Here is a 20,663-nt window from a genome sequence, read left to right as displayed (position 1 = left end):
GTACAAATTCCCCAAAGACTTCTTGGGGAGTGTTGCTGGAGGGAAAGTCCATGACCAGATATAAATTTGGTTCGTTCCGGTTACGTAGACCTGACTGTCGTGGGAACGATGGAGCGAGAGTCGCAGGTAGTGACGCACTCCCTGTATGTCGTCGAGTCCAATGGTTGTTCTGTGTAGGTCTGGACTACCTATTTATACTCAAAAAGATGTCTTCTGATGTGCCTGGATGGAGAGGTGGCAGTTTACTTTCGATCAGGTGTCGTCAACGGGTTAGTTTGCATTAGTAACGCCTAAAACATTTCCCTTGGGTGAAGTTTTTTTAAGTTCTGTACAAATTTTCTAAGTGTAAAAATTCTCTTCGATCGTCTCTGGCCAAGTTACGGTCTGGGTACTGTAGTTGTTTTAATAGAAACATTGAAACTATGTCGCGTTGACTATTGTTTGGTTGTTGTTGTTGTTGTAGCAGCATACAAGCTCCCCAAAAAATTTTTGGGGAATGTTGCTGGAGTGGCAGTGGTTGGCCAAATATAAATCTGGGTCGTTCCGGTTACGTGGACCCGACTGTCGTGGGATTGCTGTAGCTACTCATATTCGTGTTTACACAGTTGGTGTAACAAAACATATTCCCAAGAAAAGATTAGTAAATGCTGTTGCAGTAGCAGAATTTGGCCAGAAATAAATCTGGATCGTTCCGCTAATGCAAATCCGCGAGTCCAGGGCTCGAATCGTAACATCCGTTCACGGATCAAAAACCATACGAAAGAAAATTACGTGATACGTCAGTCGTGAGTCAAGTTTTCTAAAGTGGGCCACCAAAGTTGACTTTTGGATTTTTTATATTTCATTGGACGATTTCGAAAGTTAACATGGTGTGCAATATTGACACAAAAGCTTTTGCGCTAATATAATAATAAAACAAAATTTAAGGCAGGCTTTACTTTTTTTGCATACTTTTGATTGACTTAAAACCTTTTACCAAAAAAACGAACCAAGTTTAAAAAAATATAATACAAAAATGAACTGAAAAGCATGAACTAGTAGCAAAGCACAATTAAGCACCGGCCTGCCAACCGCTTTATACGCTTACAAGAGGGTTCCTTTGTCTTTGCTCACGATCAATGCTGGCAGCGATTTGATGACTTTGCACTCAGAAAAAAATTGCGAAAAATATTTTCCATCAACAGATGATTTGGTTATCGTTACATTTGTTGGTTATAGTTACCAAATCATGTCGCACGCTTAATAATATACAGAATTATTTCAAATTTCAATTTTGTGCGAAAACGCATTCAAAGTTTGTTCAATTAATACATGTGGTATACCAAAATACAGTTCTAAGACACATATCGCACACCATCTTAAAAAGAGTCACAACTCCGGCCTTTGCTGAAAGGTAAATAAGAGCGCTGCGTACATTTTTCGGGCATATTCTCAAAAATGCCAAATTTTGCGTTGTGACTCTTTTGAATACGGTGTGCGATATCTTCGCCATTTTTGGGAAGTTTAGTCATCTGTGAGGCTGAACATATCTTCCTTATCATGCTTATTAATTGAATGAGGAAATCTCCAAAAAACGTAAATTTTGAATTACCTCTCTATATTATTAAACATGCGATGTGCTGAGAAAGATATTTTTAGCTAATTTTTTTTTGGCTGTGTTGCGGCTGCGTATTACCACCGGATCGCTATCACTTCAGCAGCATTACACAAAACTCGTTCGAGTAATTTTATGCTTACAACAACATCATCAGCAAATGTAAGCTTCAAAACTTACATTAAACGCTAGAACTTCATTTCAAAATTCATGCGTAGCTAATGAAGCCATTTTAAAAATATTTCTTGAGTTTTCAGAGATCACCTAAAGAGCGCAAATTTTCATTGACATATTTATCTATCTGCGTAAATTTCATCATCGGTAAATTTTTTTTGCCAATCGCCACTTATCCACGTTTTTACCTTCAAATAACAATGGCAATAAAAAATATGAATTTAAAAACAATTCTTTAATAATTCTTTATAGGCAAAGTTTTGCTGCAGACAAATTCTTTGTTGAATACAGAAGAAATGCATTTGAGCATGAAGCAGATGAAACAGATTCCGTACAGTTTTTTTTTTTCATTTGACAAAAGCGCGGCTAGAGTGCATTCACTTCTGTGGCATCATCAATCTGTTGGATCTCTGAAAATAGCAAAAAGAAAATATTAGTATTTATTTATCAGTGATTATATACACGTCTCAATATTTACCCTGAAAATGATTTTGCATGCTGCGACGTAAGTTCATCCTCCTGATTGCCCAAAGCTTTTTTAACGTACTGTAAATAAAAAGAAATATTTAATACTGACAATGACGCGGATGTGCGTTATATTTTTGGCATTCCTTCATAATTCTTTTACCTTACTTAGTAAAACTTTCTGTTTTCTTTTCATAGTGTTTTTTTTTTCTAATTTACTCACCAGGGGATTCAGTAAAATCTCCTCTTCCATTTTATTTATTTGCCTTATTAATTCCATCGTTTGTGCCATATCCTCTTGGATTTTAAGGAACATTTCAGGGGAGTTATATTTTTCCGGATCATCTTTGAACACCACCATTCCGTCTTTTTTATTTATAGTTGCATAAATTTCCCCTGATTTGATCTTTATGCGAAATTGAAAAAAGGTTAGAAAAGTATTTCAAATCAATTTATGAAATCTCACCATATTAAAAATATATTTTTCCGCTTCGGCAGCATCTGCAAGTTGAGCTCTACTAGCAACGTCGGAAAGCGAGAGCGTCAAAAATGTTTTGGTCAACCGCTGTATATTTTTCTTATAAAGCGAAGTTACAACCTATAAATTAAATTAATTTAGTTAAAATACTTTACAAAACAGTTAAAAAAAAAGAAACTATACAATAACAAAAGATTTATAGTCTTTGCCATAAATCAATGCACGCATACCTGTTTAACTAAACCCATATTTTTATCTCGAGTAAAGGTATCACTAGATTTATTCATAACAATTCGTAGTTCATCACTGGATGAGGTTGCGTAAGCGGTTGCTAAGTCGTGATAAGCCTGAGCGAGCGGTTTCATAAATCTCGAAATCACTTGTGCTGAATATTTTGGTATCGGCAAAACCTTTCCGTGCAGAATGAGAGAAACTAGTAAAAATTTCTTATATGCCTCCAACATTATGTGAGACATGGCTGCAGCGGGCGTTGATATACACACTTCAAAGAAGTACAAGGCGCGATCGAAGTTTTTAACGGCAGTGTATATCATGCCACCATAATAGTAGTAGAGTAGAAAATATTTGGCGTCATTGTTCGCTTCCTGTAAAATATAATAAAATTAAATCAACGCGGGTGCTATAAATTTGGAGACCCTAATTTCGAAACATTTCCAGTTTTTTAAATAGGCAATTTTGAATTGGCATTTACTGCAGTGTTGTGAAATGGTTCTTAATCTGATAATTTGTCACAGAGTATTAGCTTATAAACCTCCGAAGAAAAATCTTTTAAACATATTTATGTTCAGAGGTTACCAAAAGAAACTACGTACAACTTTTTCTTATCACAAGGAGGAAAATTTTTTTAGACATAAGTCGAAACTAATGCTAAGTCGTATATCATAATGCGCAACACTGCGGTAATTATTAAAAATCAAACACACAGATTTTTACATACAGTTGAGTTTTGCCCTCGTATCTCCGATGCAGTTGATATGGTGGTAATGTCTACATCCAGAAAGCTTAACGCTGTTTTGAAACACTTAGATTTTAAACTCAGCTGACAGAGATCGGAGTGAATGCTGGTTTGTTGAGAGTCGCAGAGACGAATTTTTTCGATGGCTTGTGCTACTACTTTGATGCCCTGAATGCAGTACGGGTGATCAACGATGAGGTTTGTAAACATGTGGCATAGATCATAATCTGTTGTAGATTCAAGACAAATAATTGTAATTTTCAAATGTATGCAGGCTTGCTAAAATTACTACTTTACACTTACATGTATACGTAGCGTACCGGACCTGCTCTCCGTTGCATTGACTTATAAATTCTTTGTAAAGGTTGAACAGTTGTGGCAGATCTGCATTTGCATTCTAAAAATATTAAATTAATTATTTGCGAGATTTTTAAATGCTTCCCTATTTTAACCAACCGCAGCACCATTGAATTTGACTAGCAACACGTAAAGTACGCCCAGCGAATGCTGCTGAAAATCCAACGTTTCCAGCACGTTATCTAGTAAGTCCAAATACCTTGAAAGCACCTCGACAGAGTCATTAAGTTGTTCCACCATTATGCGAAAGTTTCCTATAAGAAAATATTAAACTCATTTTGTCAAACCATTGTGAAGAACTTTGGAGTTGGTAAGTTATTTGCCGGCATGCGTCTAGTTCTCGGCCTTGGTTGAACGGTGCTTAGCTGGAACTGTCTTGAGCTCTATATCGACACCCACCTTCGGAACTCTTTGTCCGCACATTGTTAACGTAGTTCTCCAATGCGGTGGCCATCGCTTTGTTATTAAAAATTTATATTTTTTGTAAAGTTTACAGGCAAATGATTCGACTAAAAATTCATTATTTGTCAATTGCAAACTCTTTGCTAATTCTTTTTTGTTGCTATGCGAAACGGTTTGGGATATTTATGCACTAGCATGAACCGGTTTGGGACCAAAGACACCAGCGGAATCGGTTTGGACTGAATAAGTACCGGACGTACAGAAAAACTGAGGGCGTTGAAACAGCACAGGGTGACAAAGAAAATAACAGGGCGTAATATTTTCAGTATTTCGGGTTGGAAATTAGAAAGAATTGCCCCTTTAGAATTTTTATTTAAGTATGTAGTTAAATAATTTCTTTTTAATTCGAGTAGCCCCTGTCTCCTTTAAATTGAAATAACAGTTGCAATATTCGAATTTCGAATGCAGGAGTGTGTACAAAGAACGTAAATCTATACATACCAAAGAACGTAAATCTAGATTTATCTTCTTTGGTAACAAGCTGTCCCTTTTTATAATTTACCTTCTTTGATAGTGCTTGAAACTCTGAGGGACATATCGTAAATTTAATTTGTCCTTTATTAGATGTGGAAATGACCCATGATTCATTGATTTATTGAATTATGGAAAATGCCCACTTTTGTCCACTGTAGCAATTCCTTTATTTTAACTTCATTGGCTTGCCTCTTCCACATGACATTCGTAAATATTTACCCGCGGGGTAAATCTGTGTAAATTAAAATAAACAAAATTCAGTAAAGAAAAAGCAGAACGGATTTTTCCAAATGAACAGTGAGGATGTGATTGACTTTTGCCCGGAATCCCCTGGGTCTGATTCAATAGCCTCCAGTAAGACAACACGAGTAATTTATGTCTGCAATATGTGCTTTCGTCAGTATACATTGATCGAGGATTTACGTGGACATATGATTGAATATCACAAATGTATTCCGATAGCGGAAACCAAGCTAAAATCAAATGAAAAATATGGACTACAAAATCCAGATGATTTTCATGCAGCTGCCACAGAAGATTCCAAAAACCTACCAGCGCCAGAGTTAACACCAACAGAACCTTTATTGCCCAAACCTGAATTGCGTCCAATGCCGTTTAAAAATTTCCGCATTGTGCTGCGTTCCAAAATGACCATGCGGTAAATAGTTCGCATAATACAAAGGTTATTTGCTGATAAACCAGAGATATTTCTTGGCCTTATTTTCAGTTGTCCAGTGACGCATGCATGTCCTTACAAGTTTGAAAATGAATCTAAGCTGTCCTTACACACTAAGTGCCATATAAATGTGTCAGCAGTGCAGGAGTTCAAATGCTTTGAATGCGGCATTGAACTGCCAAAGTGGCGTAGTTGCACCGCTCATCTCTGGAAGGCACATCAAGTGGATGTGGACTTACTCCACTGTCCGCAATGCGAGTATAAGGCGCATGCTTCAGGTGGGTAGAAACGGCATTATTATAGCTAATGTATATTTCTTATTTTATGCCTCTTCAGTACTTATCTGGCGTCACATGCGGGTGCATAAAAAATGGCGAACTCGCGTTCTCCGTTCACTGCGTGCAGTTCAGCGTAAACGCCTGCAACAAGATACACCAAAACCCGACGAAACTAGAGCTCAAGCAGCACCGATAAATAAGAATAGGTACTATGCTGAAAAGACCTGTGAAATATGTAGTCGAAAATTCGTGAATGGTAAAACGCTATCGAAACATGTCAAAGCGGTACACAATAAAATCAAACCCTTCATTTGCAATGTATGCGGCAAGAAAATGGCGCGTAAGGCTAGCTTGATTGTAGGTTGCCAATGGATATACACTTTTATTTTCACATACATAGTTAACCAGATTCTTACCATTTTAGATACACATGCGTCAACATACGGGCGAAAAGCCATTGCATTGCAAAACGTGCAAGTTTTCTACCCGGGACCCTAGTGTATTGCATAGGCATCAGCTGCGGCATGAGAAGGTGAGCGATTTTTTGTTGCAAATAACAGTGTATTAGAAAATATAGCAACCATTTGTTCAGGCGGAAAAATTGAAATGCGCGCTCTGTGACTTTTCCTGCATACAAACAAGCGCTTATAAAAGGCATATGCGTTTAAATCATGTGGAGGAATATAGAAATATTGCTTGTGATTTGTGTAATTATGTTACGATCAGTGCAGAGCGGCTGGAAGCGCACAAGCGTGACCATCGTAAGGGACTTATCGTCAATCATGAAGGTGAGTCACTGTTAGATATTAAATTTAGTACCTTCACTGTAGCCAATATTCTGTTCAATTATCATTTTTAAGATGCTTATCCTTTTTACATTTTTATTTATTTTTTTGTAGATTCAATGGATGCAACGCGTTCCGGTGGCTCCAAAAATCCGCATAAGCTACGTGATAAAAATGAGGTTTGCTTTGTGAAGTACATAATATAAGTATGTAGTTCCTTTATTTCTATCATATTTTTTCATTTTATCTTATGCAGATGTCCGCCGACTGCTTTTTGCCCATTGAAAGCATTGATTCACTGCCGCATGAGCCTGCAGTGGATACGGGTGGTGTTACAATACCGGCACCTTCGGAGGATACGCAGTTTCCTACATATCTAAATAACTAGAAGGCGATTTACTTTAAATCATACACCAACACAGTTTAAGTTTCTTTATAAACATTTTTCATTTTCTTTATTTCTCATTTCTTATGATATGATTTCAACTTTTTAAATATTTATGTAAGTATTAATTATATATCTTTTTAGTTTAGTAATTTACTGCACTAAGACTGAAAAAAAATCGCGCTAAATTTTCTTTTGTTTAATTATGAATTTCATTAGTTTCCTTTTTGAATTTTTACTGATGTATCTTTAGTGTATTAGTTTTTTAATGAACTGTTAGTTTAAATATTCAAATTTAATTTTTTTCGTTTAAATTCACTAGTTTTATCTTTTCTTTACAATGAATTATCTCTAAACCATTTAAACTTTTGCCGGCTGCGTTTTTAATTACGCGCACCTCATCAATTTCAATTCGAACGCTTTTGTTATTTAAAACATGTTTTTTAATTTTGTATATTTTTAATTGCAATCCAATGCCTTGTGAGTTTAATTGTGTATTTATATTTTCAATAAACAACTCTATGTTTTTTGTTTCAAAACCTAAAATCCTCTACATTCTGTTGAATCACTAAAATGAATATGTTATATACACTGACAATGAATTACAATATAATTTGAGCAGCAAAAGTCTGTGCAACTCACAAAAATGTATGCATATCTGCAACTTAATACAACTTTTTCTTTTCAATGCCTACAAATTTTAATGGTATGTATTTATGCACTTGTTTTGTTGAAAAATAATTTAAGTGTTTCTTTCTATGTTTTAAGTTTACTTTCAATATACATAAATAGAGCTAAGAATAGATATTTTACTTATGCATTTCATTACTAAGTATTAATCGCAATCCATTACCATCTATTTTGCTTACCCTCAGAATAGTTTACATAGTTAACATAAATAAGTATGTATGCATATAATTTGTAATTTTATTGTCTGCGTATGTTTGTATTTGATTTAAAATTTCACGTAAATATGTATGCATGCATTTTATGTAGGTTTTTATGTCGGCATGTATGCGTTTAAATCTAATTTTAATAAATATAGATTTCCAAATGCTCAAACATAAAAAAACGTAACACTTTCACAAACCGCTAAAAATTATAAATAAACACCCATATCGTTTCGCATAGGAAAACAATGACAATCAATGTTTTTTATGTTGACGATAAAACATTCAACTTAAACTAGGATTTTTATCATTACTTAGGCAGTGTTAAATCTCGTTTTTCTTCTATTTTAATTGGAAGTGGAGTTTGTTTGATGGCGTTGGTTTAGGTCTATGTCAAGACTTGTTTCAAATGATAACAATATGTAAACTATAAGACTTAAAATAATTTAATTGAGGAGTAACTCAAACAACCCAGTTTTCCAAAAGTATGCGGATATATTTTTAATATACAGAAGTATAATAATATTTATAGGCGTAAGTTGCGCTATGCAGATGTCTAGGCCCAGCTATTTAGTAAACTTTACTTAATTCTTGGAATACAAACTAAACAGTCTAGCTACTTTTTGATTCTGGGCAGCGTTAAAATATCCAAAGCGACTGTTGAGCTGAGTAACTGTATGATTGTATAAAACTACATTAACTATATTTTAAATAATTGATCTAAATTCATGATTATTAATGTATGCGTAAGAAAGCAATGGGGTGCAGTTACAGTTGCATGGCTATACTCAATCCCTACTTTCGCATTATAGTTCTTCCACTCTGGACAACGTGAGCAACCCCCATGTGGGAGAAGCGGCAACCAATCCGAGTGGAGCCTTGAGTCATGACAGAAAGAGATGGAACTTCGGTGGGGCCACTGCGACTTATTCGGTTTGAGAGCTTACTGAAGTCTGCAGAGTCTGCTCAACAGTAGGTGCGGCTACAAGCGGGCGTCTGTCTTGGGGCCAGCGGCTCGCTATATATAAACATGTACTCGGTTAAGAAAACACCCCTCCCAGCAATGGGTTGTGCGCTGTCTTTGGAAGTCACCAGTTAAAAAACTTCCAGTGAATTACAAAAATAAAGCCTCAGGAGCGACTTCCCTTTTGATGACGACCACAGCAAATGTTTAATAGACAACGATTTGATAGCATGCATCTGGAATATCCGGACCCTTAATGGGAAAGGTATCTCCGCCCGGCTGGTTGATGCCCTCGTAAGGAGAAAAGCTAACATCACCGCCATCCAAAAGACGCATTGGACGGGGCAAGGCAAGAAGTGCTTGGGGCCTTGCGACGTCTACTACAGCTGCAATGTAAAGGAGCGCAAGTTTGGTGTTGGATTTGTGGTTGTCGGACGGAAGAGATGGACGTAACATCCAACGATCTCTTTTATGAGCACTTGGAGGAAGACACATGCGAGCGCTGGCCCCGTAACGATATTAAAATCGTGCATGGCAATTTCGATGTCAGGGTGGGCAAGGATGACATATTTGGCCCAACCGTCGGAAAATTCAGCCTCCAAAACGAAACGTCCGATAACGGAGTGAGTCTGATCAACTTCGCTGGGGCCTAAAACATGGTAGCATGCAGTACTAGGTACATGCATAGAAAGACCCATCAAGCTACTTTGCTGTTTCCAGGTCGAAAAACGAGAAACCAAATCGACCATGTTGCTATAGACGGAATGCATGCTTCCAGTGTTTTAGACGTACGTACACTCCGAGGGCCAGACATCGACTCTGACCATTTTATTTTTGCAGCCTAGATACGCACCCGCCTTTGTGCAACAAAGAATGCGGGCCTAACAATACAAGGGAAGCTCAACGTAGAAAAGCTACAATCAAACAGAAGGCAAATGCATTCGCTACTCGACTCTCACACCTGCTCTCAGAGATCACTCTTCAACAAACCGACATACGCAAGCAGTGGAACTACATTTCCCGCTCATTAAGTAATGTCGCCGAAGAAGTATTCGGATTTCAGCGAGCCCGAAAGAATAACTGGTACGCTGAGGAGCTGTAGAGAAAAAAGATGTGCCTACAGAGCCACGCTGCGATCGGGCGCAACGCGAGCCATGTGGGACCTTTATAGGGAACTGAAGAGGGAAGCGGGATGTATTTGCCGCAATGAGAGAGAGACCGTAATACGTGAGTGCGAAGGCATTGAAATGCTGGCCGCAGGAAAAACCAACAATTTTATCATAGAGTTAGGCGCCTTACGGAAGGTATCAAAACCAGGCGACCAAGAAACCGATGTCCAGAAGGTACTTAAATTCTGGAAGGAATGCAACAGCACTGAAAAAAGTGAAGAAGACGAGGCCGAGCCCCCAGTCGATAATGATCGAGTCGACGATTCACCGCCTGACTATGACGAGTCCCGAATTGCGATTACGCGGCTAAAAACAGCAAAGCTGCTGGAGCTTAGCACTAAAAGGAGTTGCCTAAACGCCGCGATGTCGGAATTTGGCATCCTCTCGAAGCTGATGCGGCTGTGTAAAGTGACGTTGAGTAATACCACCAGCTCGAATTGGAAAATACTTCTCTGAGTCGTTTGGTACCAAATAACGGGATAACCCAATATTTGCGGGTTGCGTTTTGGTACGCACGCCGAAAAAGTAGTCGGATTTCAGCGAGCTCGAAAGAAAAACTAGACTTCGAGAAAAAAGATGTCGCCTACAGAGCCACGCTGCAATCGGACGAAACGCAAGTCATGTGGGACCCTTATTATTATTGTTATTATTATTACGCATGAAAGGCCATAACTTAAAAACTAATGAACGGATCTAAAAAGAATTTCGCATGTGCCGAGGTTATATTTTAATCCGCTAGGTGGCGCTGAAGTTAATATATTTAGAAAATCCGATTCACAACGAAATATGACTGAGAAATGGAGCCGCTAGGTGGCGCTAGAGTAGCAATATTCGGAAAGTCCCTATTCATCCTCCGATTCAGTTGCAATCGAAATGTATACTATATATACGTATATGTATCCGCTAGGTGGTGCTAAAGTCGGTATTTCCACAAAACCCTTATTTATATTACGACTGAGTTGAAATGAGACAAAAATGGATCCGCAAGGTGCTGCTGAATTCGGGTTATTAAGAAAAAGTTCCTATTTATAGTCCGATTGTGACAGTTTTTTTGTAAGGCCTATTGTAAGATAGACCCACGTGACACAGGGTGGGCTGTTAGTAATATTTCAAATTTAATTGCATACAAATTTTTGTTTTAAATACTAAGCATTTCTCACTGGAAAAAAAAAAACATACCGTAGCTATAACATTAAAATAACTAAAATATTCCTTATATTTATTTCAAGTAAGTAGTTTTACAATTCGTATGACTTAACGACTAATACAACAATTAAAAGTCTTGTTCATAGGCTGCATACACTCTTTCTACACATGCAACTTTACATAGACTCATTTGCACTTAACCGTAACTGGAAAACTGCAGGTGGCAGTATTGTTTGAATTAAATTTGCATTTTGTCCAGTCTCGTCAAATTACACACAATACATCTATCTATTCAGCCAAAGTTATACATATCATACATATGTATGTATGTACTTAAAATACTGTAAACGTATGTATGTATGTACGTATACAAATAATTAAAATACCACCGTGTTGAATGATTTTCTTTTTTATATGAACCACTTTGCTGTTGGTTTGCGTTCGCAAACTTTCGAAAAACTTTTATTGCCTATAACTTTATTTATTTTACTTTGTATTGCAAAACTTCGAAGTTGGTACTTGAAGAATGCTGACTTTAAAACACTTTTTTTCCAACTGCATAATAACGGTAATTTTATTTTTAAATTTTTTATTTTTTTAAATTTTATTTTAATATTTATGCATTCTTTGTAGTTGTGTTAGCACCGTGGCATTCATATTTGATTAAGTATTCTTTCTCTCACTGCTTCTTATTTTTTGTATTATTCATTTTCATTGATTACTAACATTTCTAAATACATAATTGTTTTTGTTGTGCGTCGCATAATAAATGCTGGGATTTGATTATGAGTTTCTAAAAACTTATTTATGTATGTATGTAAGTAAGTTTGTATCCTCATAATGGGTATAAATTATGGGTCATCAAACTTCCGGAGGTTATTTATCACTACTTAATTTTTATCTATGTATGTATGTATGTATGTATGAAGGTATGATTTGTATCTATATGCATTTCATTTCTCTGCTCAGTAATTACATATGTATGTATGTATGTACAGTTGCGGTCAAAAAAGGATGAATGATGTTTAGTTTTTAATATTTACAATGTTTTTCAAGCTAAAATTTTTTGATATTTTTTATAAAAATATGGTTCATGATTTAACAAAAACTATATAAATCACACTTTCAAACTTTATACAGTACTTAGAAAGATTCCACAAATTTTTATCTAAATTTCGAGCTATTTGACCAGAATTTTTAGAAATGTTTTAGGTATACAGTTAACAAGGTTATAAAATTCTTATAAAATAACTGCAAGTTTTGAGCGGCTAAAAATTGCATTGATTTAAAAATTTTTTTTTTTTGCTGACGGCTTTTATGTTTTTTTCTTCCATATAAATAGCGAAATTTAGGAAAACTACGCGGTCTTGCGCATATTCTTCATGTTTATATGGAAAAAAGTGCAAAAAGCTGTCAACAAAAAAAGAAGTATCAAAAATCAATGCAATTTTTTAGCCGCTCAAAACTTGCACTTATATTACTAGAATTTTATAAGCCTGTTAACTGCATACCCAAAAAATGCTAAAAATTCTGGTTAAAAAGCTCGAAATTTAGATAAAAAATTTTGGAGTTTTTCTAAGTTCTATATAAAGTTTGCAAGTGAGATTTATACTGTTTTTGTTAAAGCATGAACCATATTTTTATAAAAAAAATCAGAAAAATTTTAGCTTGAAAAACATTGTAAATATTAAAAACGAAACACCATTCATCCATTTTTGACCGCCACTGTATGTAAGTATGTACGCATGAAGGGGGGTGTGCATCTTTTTAAACTGCTATAAAATTGAAATTGTAGATGCTTCCTTCTGAATGTCGCTGAAGATGAGGATCAAATTTGAAGGAAAATAAATTCAGTTCTTGAAAAGCAAGGATTATCATTTTCAACCTTAGGATCAGCGTCACGCATTGCATACAACACTTAAAACCACAGCGAAAGCACAAAGCGGAGAACAGTGGCAGACTCGCTGGGATAGCACTACAAAAAGCGGGTGGACTTATCCGGCTCATACCAAAAATTGACTCCTGACTCAATAGGCAGTAACTGATTCAAATTATCAGGGGGCAGCGCTGTTTTAAAGCATACTTACACCTCTTTGGACTTACCCCAAAACCTTGCTGCGAGCAATGTTGACCAGCAGTCACCGAAGACGCAGAGCACGTATTTTTCAAGTGTCTCCGTTTTAGCTCCATAAGGTACGTACTTAACACCAGAGAACCTGATATGGTTAATACTAAAGAGCGAGTCAGCGCGGAAAGATGTCTCCCATATGGCTGCCCAAGTGCAAAATACCTCCGACACAACCCGTAATGACAGCTAGAAAAGTTCACTGGGAAAGCCCGTTTTCTTGAAAAGTTGAGGTATATAGAGGGGGAACTGCTCAAATAATAGCGAAGAACCAGCATTAAACTACTGCATCCGGACAGTACTAGATTTAGAGATGAACTTCTTAGTGGTACAAGACAAAAGGGGTGGGTAGTTTAACACCAACCAAGACAAAGAGTGGAATAGCATGAGCAGTAACAGACGTAGATTTTAGTGCTCCAACCGCCTCCCAACGGTAGGAGGTTTAGTGGGTTAAAGTTTCATAGTGACGGCGTTAGGCTTTCGATGCTTCCTCCTCTAAAAAAAAATGCTATATATAAAATTGCTCCTTAACAGAAAAGCAGCTGGCTCGGGAATACTAGCGGATTTTTACAAACTTTGACCATGTTAGGTTTAGGCAAGGTTATCCTGGTTGTTCTTATGCAGTACAGGAATAGAACTCACTTAGGAAACCATGAGCCCATTGTGATGCCATATTAAAGGCTCCTTACGATCCCACTCTTACCTTATAAGTAAAACCAATTTATAGCTCTGATGAAGCGCACAAAGTCGGAGATATAAGCTGAATCCAGTTCAGCCAAACGTTCAACAGATTAGTTGAGGAACGATCGTCTATGTGATAGCTAACGCTTTAAATCTCCTCTACATTATGGCAGCTACGACAGCAGTCGTTTGACTGCATACCCATTCTAATAGCGTGGGTTGCTCTCAGGCCGTGCCTGGTGAGAACACCAATTACATGTCGTAGCAGTGGTCGCTTCAGGCCAAATATACCTTGCTATCCTGCACGAGCGCCCGCGGGCGGAACTCTTTAAAGCTCTCTGTAGATTTTGTATGGGCGCGCATAGAGTAAAAGCTCTCTCTGAACATCACTGGTCATGAGAGGGAGGCGGGCTTTGTAGAACGAAAAAGAAAACTGAAAAACTTCCCACTTGCTTTGCCTTAAGAAATACGTACTTATTTCCAAGAAAAAGCTTTGTTCAAAAGCTTAAGGTTAGTTAATGTTTTGTTTTAAGGAAGACAGGTAAAGTCGCCAAGAAAAAGCTTCCTTCAAAAGCTTAAGATTAGTTAAAGTTTTGTGCGAGAAGGAAATCAGACAACGAATTTGACATTTCAAAGACTGAAGATAAGTTTCATTTATGCACCCACAAAATTCAAAAAGAGTTGAGATCTAAATACATGTTTCATTAACTAGCAGCGTTAGCAGAGTTTCGAGATCGTATGCCTCATGTGTAAATACAATATGCGTATGTAGTACTTGCAACTGAAATGATTTTATAATGAAATCTAAAGCTTTGTCCAGTAACGATTTTCCTACTTGCTTACTTAGAACACTCATTACATAACTAGACTAGGCTATAGTACAAACATACAGACACCCAAATTTGTTTAATGTAAAAAAAAAGATTTGCTTGGGTTTTCTGCGATTCGATCGATGCCTTAATTTGTGGCTTAAAATTAGTCGTAAAAAAGTATAGTTTTGTTCTTCTTGTGTTTTGTTTTTTCAAACTTTACAAAGATCATTCCATAGAGACGACACAATAGTAGTATTACACACATACACATGTAGTATGTAGTTGTAGTAGTAGTAGTAGTAGTATACGGGTAAAAACTTACATACGAAATTTTTGAATAAAATTCAAATGCATAAAAACAGGTGAATCGGGTCGGTCGTACACGTACTAAGTATGTATGTAGTTTTAAATTATGTATGTAGCTTTGTTGCCTTTCGATTTCGCCCATTCAAACGAATATACGCATTCTTGTTAGGCTTAGTATTATGCTGAATCGTTCCGGGGCACAATTCTGCGCGATTTTGTATATTTCCATCGAAAGTGGTCAGACTGTGGTCACACGATCGATTTCGACATATCGCACAGAATTGTCGCTTTGTCAGCAAATCACCTCCTTCTCATCCAACACGGCCGTATCCATAGAACTAAGCGATTTGAGGCGCGTCTGCAGCACTGATGAACCGCGAAACTTGCGCTTGATTTTTCTGCAATGGAAAGCAAAACGCCTAAATGAGATTTTTCGTTTGTCCTTCGGAATGGATGGTGCAAAACGCAGCTCTACTCACTTGTATGCGAAAGCGGCAAAGGCGCAACACAGCAACACAATGATGAGACACAAAGTGGCCAATATCTCAGTGGGTAGTTTCATGATGGCCGAACATTGTAGGAAGGTCTCATCGTCACCGGAGGGGCAGTGTACAATGCCGTCGCACCAAACGCTAGCGTTAACGCAAGCTCCCAGTTCGGAGCATTTGTACTGACAGTCTTCTGCAAAAGGTTGATGTGAAAATAAGTTTTCGAACAAAACGGAAGTAAGCAGCTTAGTTATCTGCTTACCTGCTATACTCAGTACTGGTCTAGGAACCAATTCCATCCAATTGAATGTAAAGTCACCATTCTCAGGACGCAGATACTCAACGCTAATGGCTTTGGAACGATTCGCAATCGAGTAAATGGGACGCTCATTCCAGCCAGAGCTGAAAATTTCTACAAACTCGTAAGCTTTTGAGTCGGGCGATAGCGGGCAAGCGGTGATGGTCAAACCTAGATGAGAAAGACAGACCCTTAATATAAGTTTATTAAGAAAAAAAAAACAGCTTGTTGTGGAAGTTGGAAGTACTCTAAGTTTACTTGAGTTTCGTGTAACTCCCTTCTCCAGCTCTTACTTACCCTCGGAAGTTGTTAGCACGACGCGAGCTTTAGTTTCGCACCGATATGAGCTTGTGCCCACTATGGTGGTATTCATTGCTTTTTTGGGATTGTATTTACGCAAGAATATGGCTTTAAGGCGCACATAGAGAAATTTGTTGCCATTCGAAGGTTCAATTAACCAGGGTCGTGTGCGGCATTCCATCTGCGAATGATAATTGGCAGGAGATTAAAAATACTATCAATAAGTACCCCATTAAAAAGACCCCCAAGCAATTCATACTCACATCACCGAACGTCATCTGTATAGTGCCACTAGGGCCGAATTTTCGTCGTCCATCTTTGCAGTTTGCTGGTCCCTTGATGAATTCGAACATGCCTTCGAAGTTTATGGCGTCCGGATCGTCAAGTGTGGTCATATTTATGGCGGTAAAATGCACTTCAAGATCACGACTTGTAGAGGTGTATTCCACAGGCAGATGCGAAGAGTTCGACGAATTGCAAAGGCAGCCGCGCGGCAGTAAAATCGAATCGTGGTAGGGTCGTTCGAAGATCTAGAAAATCAGGAGTGTTAGTAGTTATAGTAATGAAATGAGAGCAAAGAACTACTTATGTACATTTCTTTTTAGAAGTACAAAACTAGAAGTAATGCCTCGTCCAGTAAGGCATTCCAGTTACTGCCGTAATGTAAACCGTCACTGGCATGAACTCATTATAGCAAAAAGTTCGTGCCAGTTACTGGAATGCCGGTCTAGCATTCATGCGCAAATTGCCATGGCGAGCCAAAGAGAGCACATACCAGGCGTATCAACTTGAGGAAATATGTTATATGTGACATTTTTTCAAGAAAAGTTTTCTAGTAGTTGGTCCCAGCATGAAAGATTCGAAGCAACTCACAAGCAGTGTACTAAGGAGTTCAAATAACACAACGTAATATAGCCTAAGTAGGTCCAAGAAATCCCATTGACTCAGATTATTCAATCCCAGAAACCGCGAGACCAAAAATATGTCTATTAATGATGTTCGTTTTGGCCAGTTTTAAAGAAGAACAAGTAGGAGGTCAGAAGAATGGCTGCTTCGAAACTCTAGGGTTTTTGTTGGACGTTCTCATTTGTTGAAGAAGCGATATAAGGAAGACAATTTAGAAATAACAACGGAAGGCACCGCAGCAGATGTTAACATTCCAGCTATTTACTCAGCTGTTATTTCAGATGAAAAAGGAATCGTTGGATAGGGCAAACATCGAGGGACCAGAAGACTGCACTACCTCTGAAAATAACGTGTGACTCTTATTTTAGCTTCTCTGACCATTTCGGACATGGAAAAGGCAGTACTAATACCCCGGAAACCAGCAACATAACTCTCCCTTCCGCAGTGGTAAAGATACTTGAGGCCTTACTACTCCCGCATTTCACGTGCATATGGACCTCCGTTAGGCATTAATCGTAACCGACCCTTCTAAAAAACTACTCTTGTTGTGCTGGACTTGTCCAAGCTTTTAGTGCTGTTTGTCATTCCACGGCACTAGATGACATTGAGACATCTTCTATAATATAGGAACTAAAATAGTAAAGGGAGAATTGCCTGGAGTGAAATCAAACCTCGAAACTCAGAGAAAATAAGAAGGCGTCCCACCGAGTTCTTGTTTCCCACTACTGTTAAACTTCAATATGCTATGCTAACGAATGCTCGATATTAGCGCCTGGCAATGGAATTGATGACTTGCGCTAACTCTCTTCTATAAAAGACGAGTGTTTTCACAATCGCAATTGACAATAAAGTACAGCGCCGCAGCAAGATCCTCAAATCGCTCGCTGACAATACTAGGGATTACGCAGAGAGAAGTTGTTGTTAACAAATAAGATATTGGAAAGCCGGGTTTAAATTACGCTGCGCCTGTTTGGCCATCGGCTGTTTGGGCTAAGTAAGACGCAGTCAAAGAAGCTTCAGACTTGACAGAACAACGCACTCTGGAGAGAAATGGGTGCTTTTATTACAAAGCTTCCTCATCCATCTGAGGAAGTTTTATTGATCCCCAACGCCGACGTTTCACCGATATTGGACATCAACGGGATGCATTATGATGTTGCCTGCATAATTGCTGCTGTAGGTTGTATCTTTATGAAATAAAGGACGAGATGCACACTTATTTAGCAACATTACTAGACCGGACGTTGTGCAAAGTGCCTGTACTCTTGCCTCGTGAATGCCGTAGTAAAAATAGTAACCATCAGTCCTTATACAATCTCGATCCAGATATACCCAACACATGTCCGGCTTGTGAAGACCAACCATATCTTCACTTGCCCTTTAAACCCCTCCAATAATGTATAATCCCTAGTTTAAGCTATTATTAAAGAAAAAAATGCAACCGTTTACCTTATAGAGCCTTTCTATAATCTTTTTTTTTTTTTAAACAGTTCTAATTAAAAGAATGCAATCGCTGACCTTATCAGGCAATGTCCGAGGCTCCCCATTTCTGGAAGGAATGACTGGAGATCAAGCTGGTTTAAGAGCATGCGGGAATCAGTACCAAATTTGGCTGCTGCGGTCTGTTGTCGAATTTTTTGAGAACTCCTGAACTCTTAACCCATTCTAACTAATTATTGCACAAAGTGTATAATACAAAAAAACTCACCTCAATACGCGCATTTGTGTCACCGTAACAAAATGAACGATTTATGTCCTCGTCTACGCGTGACATGCATGGCCGATTCAACGTAGTCACCTTACGCAACTTGATACGTATACGTTCGCCCCGCTGGCCTTCGAATTTGTATATACATTTCAAGTAACGCGTACCACCACGCCCGAATAGAAATATATTGCGCACACTACGAAAGATGGCTGGATCCTTGCGATCCATAAGACTACTGACAAATTTGCGACTACAGTCGTTCTCGCCACCAGCCAGCGGTAGACCGTCCTGATGCAAGTCGATGAACTCGTACTTCAGTTTAAACTCCAGCGGACTGAAAGTGAAAAAAATTGAGTGATGTAACGCATCGAAAGTAACATTTTCCATTTCTACACACCGCAGCACAGTTGACTCAGTGTTCTTAAGCTCCAACGTAATGCTGTCGCTGCTCGACACATAACTTTCAGATATCGTACAAGGTCGCGCGTAGGTTTCGTTGATGTTGGAACGATCGCAGGTGCGCGGTATGGTACCACGGCAGAAACGTGCAATAACATTGGTGGAATTCTGCGTGTAATGCGTGAGCACCGGATGGGAGGGCGTGTCGCTTGCGCTAGAAAAGAATACATAAACATTTTGCCAAACACAAGCTGTAAGTGAACTTACCAATTGAGATCCTTACATGCGGGTGGCTCCCTCAATGCACCATCCCAGATACGTAGCATGCCAGTACAATCCTCATGCGTTTGTAGTACACCAATCGCGCCCACAGAGGTCTCATCGATTTGCCCAAATTCGGGATCCAAATTGAATTTCATCATTGAGATCCACACTTTAAAACGTGAAAGTGGCTGACTCATACCCTGAGCGCTGGTGCGACGTGACAAGCTCAAGTGATCGAAGGTCTTGAAGACACCCATGCCTTGTAGGTGATAAAGACAGGTGGTGTTAGGCGCTAACGAATGTTTAGGGTTCTCAAGTATTCCCCGACCAGCGCCGCGTATCCAAAATTCGCAAGGCTTTTTATTTTTCGAATAGGTCGGGCTCATTATGTCGACGAAAATCACCTCGACCTGCAAGACAAAAACATCAGTGGTTGAGTGGGTTTGGGTTTATTTTTAAGCATCAAAGAGGCTTACATCCAATTGAAAGCCGTACAGTGGCAGCACTTGCGAAGATGTACCCGTAAATGTGCCAAAAGGCGATGTAGTAAATTCCACCAGCAACTCTGGTCCACTAGAAACTGCTGACGGTACTGCTTGTCCGCCGCCACAAAATTTCAATACAATTGGGTCACGTGTGGTATAGCCATCGTAGACGGTCACATAGTCCTGCAAACATAATGGAAGTAAGTCAATGTTGCAATGCAAGTATTGGAGTTGGAAAGTAATTAAAGATATTACGATCGATTGGGGGTGGCAAAGTGACTAAACACATTAAAGTGTTGTTCAAGAAGTTATACTTGGGTGGATAGCGAGGTGGGGGGAAAGTACAGTAGTTGAGCCTACAAGGCGGGGGAGAAAACCTTAAAACTAACTACTTGCTACAAATTTAATTACTATCATAAAAGCGTGTAGTCAGTTCATATTTTTTGTGCTGTAAGGGAGAAGTAAAAGAAGTGAAAAGAAGAATTTCGGTATTTTTAGTATGCGTGAGTCTTCGACGTAGAACAGGTTGGCTATGTGTTTGAAAAAATACCTAAAATTAATAAATTTTCAACTAAGTCCAGGAGCCTTATAATTTCTCGAGAACGCGGAATTCTACGT

At 38.3% G+C, this 20,663-nt stretch overlaps 3 protein-coding genes across 3 annotated transcripts; 1 reads left to right on the top strand and 2 right to left on the bottom strand.

Moving 5' to 3' along the window:
* Window positions 1-1,982: 1,982 nt before the first annotated feature.
* CSN3 (COP9 signalosome subunit 3) lies at window positions 1,983-4,647 on the bottom strand. Its single transcript, XM_017623792.1, has 9 exons — window positions 4,444-4,647; window positions 4,144-4,298; window positions 3,991-4,084; window positions 3,670-3,914; window positions 2,942-3,316; window positions 2,700-2,831; window positions 2,457-2,639; window positions 2,247-2,314; window positions 1,983-2,178 (listed from the first exon to the last, which is right to left on the bottom strand). Exons 1-9 carry the CDS (start codon window positions 4,496-4,498, stop codon window positions 2,163-2,165), a joined length of 1,323 nt encoding a protein of 440 aa, XP_017479281.1. The 5' UTR covers window positions 4,499-4,647; the 3' UTR covers window positions 1,983-2,162.
* Window positions 4,648-5,194: 547 nt separating this feature from the next.
* On the top strand, window positions 5,195-7,470 carry LOC108368852 (zinc finger protein 879). Its single transcript, XM_017623791.1, has 7 exons — window positions 5,195-5,638; window positions 5,708-5,934; window positions 5,993-6,291; window positions 6,359-6,466; window positions 6,527-6,722; window positions 6,834-6,898; window positions 6,976-7,470. The coding sequence occupies exons 1-7, from the start codon at window positions 5,271-5,273 to the stop codon at window positions 7,105-7,107; spliced, it is 1,395 nt and encodes a 464-aa protein (XP_017479280.1). The 5' UTR covers window positions 5,195-5,270; the 3' UTR covers window positions 7,108-7,470.
* A 6,663-nt stretch (window positions 7,471-14,133) lies between these two features.
* On the bottom strand, window positions 14,134-20,228 carry LOC108368855 (uncharacterized; the record flags this gene model as incomplete). The annotated part of the gene is made up of 9 exons (XM_017623795.1): window positions 14,134-15,595; window positions 15,677-15,878; window positions 15,948-16,154; window positions 16,281-16,464; window positions 16,547-16,813; window positions 18,898-19,231; window positions 19,295-19,510; window positions 19,564-19,970; window positions 20,037-20,228. Coding segments are annotated over 9 exons (2,115 nt in total), but the record flags the coding sequence as incomplete, so codon positions are not given.
* Window positions 20,229-20,663: the final 435 nt, after the last annotated feature.

This window comes from Rhagoletis zephyria, unplaced genomic scaffold (assembly GCF_001687245.7).
Source record: "Rhagoletis zephyria isolate East Lansing unplaced genomic scaffold, Rhagoletis_zephyria_1.1 Rzeph_scaffold_03358, whole genome shotgun sequence".
Taxonomy (NCBI): domain Eukaryota; kingdom Metazoa; phylum Arthropoda; class Insecta; order Diptera; family Tephritidae; genus Rhagoletis; species Rhagoletis zephyria.
The sequence above is the reverse complement of the archived record's forward strand: the minus strand, read 5'-3'. Positions and strand labels throughout refer to the sequence as shown.

Bases quoted from the DNA above. Each gene is read 5' to 3' on its own strand.
- CSN3 (XM_017623792.1), bottom strand. From the start codon at position 4,498: ATGGCCACCGCATTGGAGAACTACGTTAACAATGTGCGGACAAAGAGT. The intron at 4,085-4,143 runs GTTGGTTAAAAT...TAATATTTTTAG, and splicing joins TCAAATTCAATGGTGCTGCG to AATGCAAATGCAGATCTGCC. The intron at 3,915-3,990 runs GTAAGTGTAAAG...AATCTACAACAG, and splicing joins CCGGTACGCTACGTATACAT to ATTATGATCTATGCCACATG.
- LOC108368852 (XM_017623791.1), top strand. From the start codon at position 5,271: ATGAACAGTGAGGATGTGATTGACTTTTGCCCGGAATCCCCTGGGTCT. The intron at 6,292-6,358 runs GTAGGTTGCCAA...TTACCATTTTAG, and splicing joins CGCGTAAGGCTAGCTTGATT to ATACACATGCGTCAACATAC. The intron at 6,467-6,526 runs GTGAGCGATTTT...CCATTTGTTCAG, and splicing joins ATCAGCTGCGGCATGAGAAG to GCGGAAAAATTGAAATGCGC.